Source organism: Periplaneta americana, chromosome 4 (genome assembly GCF_040183065.1).
Source record: "Periplaneta americana isolate PAMFEO1 chromosome 4, P.americana_PAMFEO1_priV1, whole genome shotgun sequence".
Lineage (NCBI taxonomy): Eukaryota > Metazoa > Arthropoda > Insecta > Blattodea > Blattidae > Periplaneta > Periplaneta americana.
In genome coordinates, this window is record NC_091120.1 from 199,553,145 (window position 1) to 199,564,848 (window position 11,704).

Here is an 11,704-nt window from a genome sequence, read left to right on the forward strand (position 1 = left end):
CTCTGCGTAATGTATATGCACAAGACATAGATACCGGTACCTATGTACTCCTGTATCATACTCACTCAGAGAATGCACATAGATTTTAATTTTACTTCAAATTGTTTTTTTAACAATTTAATGTTCATATTGTATATTTTAATGTATGGTTGTGAAACTTGGACTCTCACTCTGAGAGAGGAACATAGGTTAAGGGTGTTTGAGAATAAGGTGCTTAGGAAAATATTTGGGGCTAAGCGGGATGAAGTTACAGGAGAATGGAGAAAGTTACACAACACAGAACTGCAAGCATTGTATTCTTCACCTGACATAATTAGGAACATTAAATCCAGACGTTTGAGATGGGCAGGGCATGGAGCACGTATGGGCGAATCCAGAAATGCATATAGAGTGTTAGTTGGGAGACCGGAGGGAAAAAGACCTTTAGGGAGGCCGAGACGTAGATGGGAGGAAAATATTAAAATGGATTTGAGGGAGGTGGGGTATGATGATAGAGACTGGATTAATCTTGCACAGGATAGGGACCGATGGAGTGCTTATGTGAGGGCGGCAATGAACCTTCGGGTTCCTTAAAAGCCATTTGTAAGTAAGTAAGTATTGTATATTTTAAACTTGCCAACTAAATTAATATCAGCATAATATAACAAAATGATTAATTTTTAATATTTTAATTCTACCTTCATATCCTTCGGTTTGCGACATATGTAAGTAGACTCAGACTTTTCTTTTATATAAATTCTCAAATAAAACTCTTGTTTTTTCAGATTTTGTAGAATTCTCATGTCACTGGTACGTTTAAGCCATGATCTCTGCGTAACATATATGCACAAGACATAGATACCGGTACCTATGTAATCCTCTATCATACTCACTCAGAGAATGCACATAGATTTTAATTTTACTTCAAATTATATTTTTAACAATTTAATGTCACATATGTTCATATTGTATATTTTAAACTTTCCAACTAAATTAATATCAGCATAATACAACAAAATGATTATTTTTTTAATATTTTAATTGTACCTTCATATCTTCGGTTTGCGACATATGTAAGTAGACTCAGACTTTTCTTTTATATAAATTCTCAAACAAAACTCTTGTTTTTTCAGATTTTGTAGAATTCTCATGTCACTGGTATGTTTAAGCCATGATCTCTGCGTAACGTATATGCACAAGACATAGATACCGGTACCTATGTAATCCTCTATCATACTCACTCAGAGAATGCACATAGATTTTAATTTTACTTCAAATTATACTTTTAACAATTTAATGTCACATTTGTTCATATTGTATATTTTAAACTTTCCAACTAAATTAATATCAGCATAATATAACAAATCTGATTAATTAAGCTCCTCAGTGCACTTACATACATAGTGTTTATTAATTTGTTCATGGTATATGCTTTAAGTTATACATCTTGATTAAACAACTTTTAACACTACATCACATCGGAATATAAAGTATATACATGCTTTCACGTGTTAATTAATTAGTCAACAAGGTAACCTAGTTAATTAACAAGTGAAAACATATATATGCTTTATATTCCGAACTTTTATATTACTCAAATAAGTCTTCATTGATAATAATGTCTTCTTCTTCTTAGTACTACAGCCAAAGAGAGCCTAGACTTCATTAATGATCTTTTTCCATCCTTCACGATCCTCTGCCTGCTTCATCCAATTTCGGAATCCAAACCTCGCCAAATCACATTCCACACAATTCATCCAACGCAATCGTGGTTTTTCTCTCAACCTTGCTCCCTCTATTTTTTGTGTGGTAACCATCTTAGCCTTCCTTAACAGGCAACACATTTGCAACTAAGGCCTCTTCAAGTGATATCTCTATCCAGTCCTTTTGCTTCAGTAAAGTCTCATTTTATAAACCTATGGATCAACAATTGGCTCTCTTCTGACAAAGGAAAAATTTTACAGTCTGTACAAAAGAACCAAATGACCTGGAAATGTACAAAAACTTGCCCAGATATGTTCAAACATTTTTAACAAGAGCCAGAACAGGTCACATTGTCACTCAATTGTACCTACACCGATTTCACATTTCTGATAATCCTACTTGTCTGTGGTGTAATGATCATGATGAAGATCTGGAACACATTCTTCTATACTATCCATCCATAAACCACAAAAGAAGTAAATTAAAATCATCAGTACCGGTTGCAGAAGACACAGCCCTGCAGTATATATTGACTACACTCCAACTCTGGCTACTAGCAACAGGCATCTATAATGAACACCGATCAAAATACCCCTCATTTCTCGTGAAAAACAACAACTGAATAGACTACAGTGGACTATAGTGGACTTTATGTTGTCAGCAAACAGCTGGATACATTAAGAAGATTGATCTTAGCCTTCCTAAGGTTCTCCATACGTCCATGTCCCAACCATCTCAGTCTAGATATTCTAATGAAGGCTTCAATATCTGGTTATTTAAACATATCGTACAGCTCCTTGTTGTATCTGATTCTCCATGTATTGCCCATCTGTACACCTCCGAAAATTCTTCTCAGTATCTGATAACAATATGTAATATTTATATAATACCATAGTTTGTCTTATGAGTATTCTCAAATGCTCCTAGTTTGACTTAAAGATGACTAAATCGAAAACTTTTGTCATTAACTATTATATGATATAATATCTTTTGTAATTAGATAAATTTATGTATGATCAGGGGCGGCTTTTATTAAGGGGCACATGGGCACGTGCCCTCCCAGTGATTTTTATTATCGTATTATGACTATATTATAATACAATTTAATTGCATTATGAAATAATAACTTAAAGAGTGTCACATTTTCATTGCTACTAATGTTTTCAGAATCTGTAGTAGTCTACGAAACCCAAGTTTTCTGAACAGGTAATAAAATGGGCTCTCTCTTCTCGTGCCCAGCAATGGACGAGGAAGGGATGGGGGTGCGAGTTGTAAGAAGGCGGAGCTCTTTGCCTCAGACCGTGTGCTTTGGGCACTGTATTTGCCGTGCCCACCAAGCCTCTTTAGTTTAGGAACAGTCCAATTAGCTGCGTGCTATTTTTAGGGGTGTTGATACTTGCTGAATAGCAGACGACATATTACAGCTGAACTTCACATGAAAAACGTTAAATGTAAGTTTACTAATTTAGAAGCTCAACTCATTGTGTAAATCACGTGTGTATGTATATATAGATACAGTATTCATTTGTCACAGTTATGTTGTTAATGCTCCCTGTAAACTTTTATGCTTCCATGGTATCCAAAAAACAAAGTTTATATTACAATACATGAAGTTGGCAGTTCTCAAAAAGATTTGTCACTGACAAAAGAGAATCTTGGCGGGCGTTTTGCCGCCTTCAGTGCACACTACAGTTTTCAACTGAGTTTCCCCAAGTCTAGTGCTGCGGTAGTAAGAAGGCAGGCAGTTCCGTGATCTGTGAGTACGAACGAGTGAGAAACAGCACATTTCTGTGAATTACACTTAGAATTCCATTTAACTTTCCTCTGGGCGTGGCAGTGCTCTCAATTGAGAGAAAGATGGTACATTCTATTCCGAACTTCAACAATAGAGTTATAGAGGTTTTTCTCGCAGAAAGAACCGAAAAATGGAGCTCATCTACAAGAATTACAAAGATTAGTGCACATAAATTGGTTTTATATGTTTTTAATTTTCAGGGTTCATCATTAAGGTTGTGCCCCACTTGACAGAATGGCCTTCGGCTGCCACTGTGTATGATAAGTTACAGACAGTTTTGAAATAAAGCTTACTGTTGTCATTCATGGAACCAATATGTCAATAAAGAGTAACGGCAAGTTAAGGGTTCTCACATCGGACAGAAAAAATTATCCGAGTGCTGAACGTGAAAAGCAACTCAGAGTTACTTGCTTGTGCAGGGATACTTCAACTGTTTGCGGCTGGAGAAGATTCAGAGCAACATCAGCGTGACTCTGCTGGTCCCTGGCCCTGTGCACTCCGAGTTCCTTGCTAAGAGCTTCACAGGCAAGCCAGGAGAGGTGAGCAGCTACACAAATAAGTAAGGCCAGACCTTAACCACAGTCTAGTATATACAGTCACGAAACTCAATACGTAGGAAATATGCATCCATAGATAGTTACTAACCACTAGCATCGCTACTATCGCCTCATCACATACAGTACTGGCACAGTCTATTGTTCCTAGTACCCTCATCAACTCAAGCTTCGTGACTGTATATAACTAGACTGTGGTGTAACTGTTAGGACGTTGTCAAATGCTAATTTACCAGAAAATATTTATCTTCTTCTCTGTCTATTTACTTTCTCACTGTACGAAGTATTAAGAGAAAATATGGCAGTACTGCAAAAAAAATCAGTATCAATCACAGATATGTTCTCACTGTCAACAGGAAGTTTGTTAATTTATAGATTATATTCAATACTTGTAGGAGTCTCCACAGTTTACACCTGCATTTTACAATGGGATGATATTAGGCCCACAATGAACTCTCGATTAGACCTAACTATGTTGTTTATCCAGGAAGATCCGTAGTTCTATTACAAAATTCACATGGAATTATCTTAAGGAACTTTACATTCCTTTTGATTATTTAATATCTATTCTTATAAATATTATCAGGGATTGTCTTCAAATATTACATCATCATCTCTATTTCAATTAATCCCCTTGTAATTTCCTTCAACAATTAACTTTCTTTTTTCTTTAATGTTTCAAATCACATTATATTGTACATGTTTATTCAAATTCTTTGAGCTGATATCTTTAATGAATAACTAAAAAAATATATAGGCTATAAGTAATATAGTCTATATGTATAAAATAAGAAAGTAGGGGAACCTACTTGACTCTAAAAATCTATTTCGTGAATAATGTAGACTAATTTATTAAAACCATGTTTTAACTTCAAATTTTCAAAATATCCCACATACTATTGAAAACTGCACGTCCTTAACCTACAAAACACACGAATAATCGTGATAATACTACTGCGATCATATTGTATCATCCTATTCAAAACTGCATTTGATCTTTCTGCAACGAGAGAAAAAAGATACTTTAAATTCAAATCCGATAGTGCCTTTCCTATTAAAAAAAAACACATTGGTGACTGCATATCCTGTTTTTAGAGTACTGTATTTGCAATACTAATGATTAAAGAGGCAATATTCACCTTCGACAAAGTTTATATTTTTTTTTTATTTGTGCACCTTGTTCTCAAAGTTCTCGTTTAGGTTCATGACTATCCAATTTACTCGTATCTATATTCTGCATACTGCAGATTTCCCCATCCATCTCTTAAGGGGAATCGCTCAGTATTATACAAGTTCATGCTATTATTTATTGTAAATTAAATTAAATTATGAGGTAAGAAAATACTGAATTACCGTACATTAAACATCTTGATTACACAACTTTTAACATTATATCACTTTGAAAAACGTATTATATATCTTTCACGTGTTAAATTTTATGTTACCTTGTTAACATGTTTCGGCCTGCTATTGGCCTTCATCAGAACTGCCCCATTCCCATAAAATTTTGCCCATCATTATATTAAGACTTTTCCTCTTCTTAATGTGTTTGCACACAGACTTCTTCACAGCTGGCATTAATAAACTGATCAATTGTTAAAGAAAAGTGCATCTGTAAGAAGTATTCATGCTCACTTTTCAGTTTCATGTTACTGTCTTCGTGTTTGTAGGAGTTTGGCAAGCCTGTAGAAAGCACTGATCGTCGCATGGCAGGTGAACGATGTGGGTTCTTGTGTGCTGTTGCCATTGCCAACAAACTGGAAGAGGCTTGGATGGCGCTTCCCCCACTCATACTCCTTGCTCGTGCCTTTGTTTTCTATCCCAACGTTGCGTATAAGTAAGTAACACAAATTTTGTGTAAGGAGAATGATTGAAAAAGAGTAACTACTTCACTAACAAGGAGGGGACCACCGATTAGACTTGCCAGACATCCAGTATTATACGGGATTTCCCGTATTTAGGAGGAAAAATTGCGTTTATTATGATGATCGTATGGGATATTAAAAAATCCCGTATTTCTTCTTCTGATTTTTTAAGCATTCCTAGCTCAAGTGCCTATGTAGAACATTTTCAATTTTAAATACAAAATGGAACAATAAAAGAAGTAAAACGTGTTTGTGCGTGATAAAGAGTGAAATTAAAATTACACTGAATTATACTGTGACTTGTCAGAGTCTTTATGACCTTACTAGCCGTACCCGTGCGCTCCACTGCACCCGTTAGAAATAAATATAAAGTAATTACATAATTAAAATACGACATTTGATCCAGGGAACATTCGTGTTTGATAGAAGGATAAATCGTTTAATATGTTACTTAATTTAAATTGCATCCAAATAATTAAAATGCGATCATTTTGGTCCAGAGACACTCATTTGGTGCAATGACAATTCCTTTAACATGTTTCTTAATTTTTATTACATGCAACCACAGTTTAATGAAGATTAACATCATTTAGATTTTATGTGTATATTTTATTTTACTTGTTATAGGTTTCCATTGAATTATGGTAATAACTTAATTTTAACCCTTGTTTTCTACGTATTCAGTAAATGGTGCTTGGGCCACTATGGTTCTGAACCCTTCAAATAACTTAAATTATATTATATTATATTATATTATATTATATTATATTATATTATATTATATTATATTATATTATATTATATTATATTATATATTATATTACATTACATATTACTGTAATAACATTACAGCATTATGTCCATCTAGAGAAACTACACTTTCCAATGATGAAATAATAATTAATTAAACAAATCGGTTAATTTAGCTTCCGATATTACTTCATACAAACACAGAAACATTCTCTGTAGGTTATCTTTCATAGCTTTCGATTGTTGCTGTCCAAGGCCCCTTATAGACGAAGTCATTTGTTTTTTAATTCATTACACGGCCTTAGATGGTAGTTATTTTAATTTTAAAACTCATTTATCTCATTAAATATCAGTCCTATCAACATTTTTCAAGGATTAAACGTTATCGCAAATTATGTTTAAAGAAACTTTTGTTACGTAACATTTTTCACAAAAATCAATAATAAGCGAGATATTTCGATTTATTTAATTCAGGCCCCCTTATAACCCCCCTTTTAAATAATGTATTTTGAATGCCATATAGCCTAAAATCTAAGTTATAACGAACTTAATTTATATTCCAATTTTCATCGAAATCCCTTCAGCCATTATGGTGTGAAAAGGTAACAAACATACAGACAGACAGACATACTAACAAAAATTTCAAAAAAGCGATTTTCTGTTTCAGGGTGGTTAATTATATATGTTAGGACCAATTATTTTTGGAAAATCGAAAATTACCAGAAAAATTTCGGCTACAGATTTATTATTAGTATAGATTAATGATGCTGTAATTTTTTTTACCAATGCTAAGAAAGATTGTAAATATGTTTGTTCTATACCATTCACAGGTGACTGATTTTATTTCGCGTATTCTATTTGACGTAATTTCCTATTACGAAAAGAAAATAGGAAATAAATTTCACATTAAAAGGTGATAATTTTTGTATTACACACACTTGAAATTAAAAACAGTCTAGGCCTTTCCTCAGAAATAAGTGAACTTTAACTCACAGTATAAATAAATCTCTTGAATTAATTCGAATATAGACTCCAGTCATTTTTAAGCCAATGCTTACAGAATCCTCTCTGGCCTTCAAGAGGAAAACAAGAGACCCATATTATTCAGTTTTCACTCCTAAGGTCGCCAAAAGTAAAAATGTTAAGTGTCCCTTATGGACATTCTGAAAATCTGGCAAGTCTATCAACGACGTAGCTCAAGCAGTAGGCGTGTTTGCCTATGATCTGGTCTTGCATTCAGGCATGGGTAGAGTTCCCAAAAGCATCAGAAAAAAATATGGGACACTTAGGACAAATTTTAAAAATTTAGCTTTGATGTTTATTTTCCATAGTGCTTATACATGTTGTCTTTGAATAGATTAAAACAATACAATTAAATCAAATTAAATACTAGTATGTTATTGAAAATAAAATACTTAAAGAATACATTTAAAAAAATGAATTGAAAATTTGTTTCTTCTTTTTTTTTTATATATTAATGGCAGGTACCTTTCTGTTCGTCATTCACCCATATGAAGTCAGTTGTGTAGACCAATTTACCGCCAGAGTCGTTGTCCAGGGTGCGCCATAGGAGGCAGGTCTACGCTACATCCGCCATGAGATGAGATTTGTTGGAATGCCACAGGGGAACGGGAGTTCATGGAGAGAACCCCTACTGGACAACAGGCTTGCCCAACACAAGTTATAAATCGGGGGTATGCCGGAGATAGGACCTGGGTCCATAGGATTGTAAATCCAGCACTCTAGCCAGTAGATCATGTATTCCTTACAAAATAGGTTCATCTGAGAATTCACTGCTGTAAATTAGAATCACTCCTACAATACTTTTTCTGAAGAATGGATTTCTTGTAATAATTCTTTGTTCTGAAGCAATAAGACATGATATGCAACACAATCTTCACTGAAAAATGATTTCACAATAAGCATCGATTTTACTGTCATTATATGCAACTTGTATTCTTATCAGTCCACTGTGAGTTCATGCAGGAGAACAATGTTTCAACATTTGCATTTGTAAGCTACCAGAGATACACACAATGAAATCTATCTCCCTCCTCCCTCTCTCCCCCTCTTTTTCTTTTTTTTTTGGGGGGGGGGCGAGCTCTTCAACACTTTTGAACAGATCCACCCAGACTTTATCTTAATATTTTGATTTAAGAATTTCTTTCAGTCAGGGGCGTACTCAAGGAGGGGGTTACCGGGTTTGACCCCCCCAAAAAAATAACATGTTTAGATTTGAGTCCATGTATTGTGGGTCCCTATCACCACGGCATGGCGCGTCCTCAGGTTGCGGATAGAGGAGACGGCCTCCAGATATGGAGGGTAGCTGTGAATATATTGAATAAGCAGTCGTGGACAGCCGATAAGGGGTGGTCCTCCAGCTTGGGGGTTGGGCGAAGGGCTAACAACCCATCACCGTAAAAAACAGCTTCTTACGAATCCCTACAATAAGCCTCGGAATAGGACTGATTCTCTGGCACGACCACAGCAAAGGAATAAGGAACTGCACGCATTGTATTCTTCACCTGACATAATTAGGAGCATTAAATTCAGACGTTTGAGATGGGCAGGGCATGTAGCAAGTATGGGCGAATCCAGAAATGCATATAGAGTGTTAGTTGGGAGACCGGAGGGAAAAAGACCTTTGGGGAGGCCGAGACGTAGATGGGAGGGTAATATTAAAATGGATTTGAGGGAGGTGGGATATGGTGATAGAGACTGGATTAACCTTGCACAGGATAGGGAGGGCGGCAATGAACCTGCAGGTTCCTTAAAAGCCATTTGTAAGTAAGTAAGATTTGAGTATTTTTTATCCACAATTGTAATATTAATAAGTGTACCGTAATATAATAATAATAATAATAATAATAATAATAATAATAACAACAATACACAGAATTTAAAATACCAATAATATAAATAAGTAAACAGTTTTATACTAAAAATGACATGTCTGTAAATGCAATAAATAGCTATGTTATATATCTCAGGATTGCAGTTCTTTCATTGTTTAATGCTGAGATCAGTGGCAAAGCAGGAAGCATTATTAAGCTGTCCTGGTTGTTATGTGTGAATATTACTTACTTAAAAATGGCTTTTAGAGAACCCGCAGGTTCATTTCCGCCCTCACATAAGCCCGCCATCGGTCCCTATCCTGAGCAAGATTAATCCAGTTCCTAACATCATATCCCACCTCATGCTACATACCCTGCCAATCTCAAACTTCTGGATTTAATGTTCCTAATTATGTCAGGTGAAGAATACAATGCGTGCAGTTCTGTGTTGTGTAACTTTCTCCATTCTCCTGTAACTTCATCCCTCTTAGCCCCATATATTTTTCGAAGCATCTTATGTGTGAATATTACGAGAATAAATTAACTGTATAAATTTGAAGTGTCAGAAGTAAGATTAACTAAATATAAAATAAAAATATTTATTGTGCAAACAAGAATCTATTGTAAAATCAAATTATAAGTCAAAGTATGTATCATCAGAGTTTTTGATGTGGCTGAAATATGTTATGCAGGAATGGTATTTTTCGTCAATAAATCGTTTTTTTTTTAATATGAAATTACACTTCAGTTTCTTAAAAAAATTCACATTAACCCATAGAAAGGCTTAAAAGGCCAATGAACTAATGTTCAGTGCAGTATTGGATTATCTTACAAAATGCATAAGATAACTCAATTTACATTTTAATATCTTCATTGCAATAATGGGATATTTGACAAAATTGTCATAAAACAATTTAACTAATGATTTAGCAAACTGAATATCAAATTAAATAAAACAACATAATAAATTACATCTCCATACCAAATTTCAAGTTTATAGTTGAAAATGTTATCCTTGCAAAGGTCCATAAAATCAGCGGCGGATTTTCAGGGGAGGCAAGGGAGGCCGAGCCGCCCCTAATATTTTACCAGAACACAATATGGCAGTAATAATTTCAGCTGAATTAAGATCACAGACAAGTTACAGCAAATGACGAACTTTTTTCTTTTATATTAATTTTATTATTCACTATGACTAAGATGTAAGTTACGTAAAGTCGACCACATTCAGTTGGTGATGCCCGCTCAGTATACTGTAGACAGTACAAATAATTCGTACTGAAAAATAACAGATAGCGCTGTAACCTGTATAGTCGACATCTAGCAGCCTGCAGTGTCTATGCGAGAGCGGGAGAGAGGAGTCGGCTACATGACGCTACTCCCCTGTAACCATGACAACAGCAGTTCAACCAATAAGATAGCTGGTTAGAAGAGTGTTTAAACTTGACTAGAACGCGCGAGGGGAGCTGATTTGGTGACGTCCTACCCACAGCTGACAACTGTACTGCTTATAGTCACGGCTGGTTTCGGCTCTCTCTCTTTCTCTCTTCTTGGTTTTAGAAAATTGAGTCACGTGTTGTTAGTTTTCTCTCCCTGCGTAAAAGTTTTCATTTACGTTGTTAGATTTTCTCTTGTTTGCGGGTGTTCTTGTTATTTTATTCTTTTGTGTTACGAGATGTATTTACTTATACATTATTTTAAATATATCGACAGTTTAGAAACAAATACAGATTTGTCTCTAGCTTCTTCTAGTAGCAGTTATTCAATATGTTGTGACCTATTTGATCGGTTTGCGAAGAAAGAGGATCATCGAGTTAATTTGCTGTAAAATTAGACTATGCAATAGTAATGAGCAAGCTCCAGATTCTTTGGTTCGAATCAATTTTGTTGCTATCTCATTACTCTCGAAATACTGCTTTTCTTATTCGTTTTATGTAGCAAAGAGTAACATTTTTATATTCAGTATGACCTAAAAAGACCTAATTCGAAGGTTAGGACTTGGAGTGTCCTAAAGAGAGGCAATCTTTACCAAGCCGTTGTAATATATTAACAGTATGTTGTTTATTTTTATTCTTTTCCCGTAAAATCATATAAATTCCTAAACATAAGATTTAAAATCCTAAAACATAAATTGGAAAACCTAATTTTAATTTCTTAAAATCTATAAATTCTGCGCTTGGTAATGAGGTACGTCACAGGCCTTATATTTTTATATTCTCATCA

The 11,704-nt window shown here is 34.7% G+C and overlaps 1 protein-coding gene across 4 annotated transcripts in view; it reads left to right on the forward strand.

The window, feature by feature from the left end:
* LOC138698574 (dehydrogenase/reductase SDR family member 7-like) overlaps positions 1-11,704 on the forward strand; it is a 41,212-nt gene that overhangs the window by 24,185 nt on the left and 5,323 nt on the right. For all 4 annotated transcript variants that reach the window (XM_069824594.1, XM_069824597.1, XM_069824596.1 and 1 more), the window contains exons 6-7: positions 3,898-4,017; positions 5,703-5,869. In XM_069824594.1, coding sequence (XP_069680695.1) covers positions 3,898-4,017; positions 5,703-5,869 — 287 coding nt within the window. The remainder of the gene's footprint in view (positions 1-3,897; positions 4,018-5,702; positions 5,870-11,704) is intronic.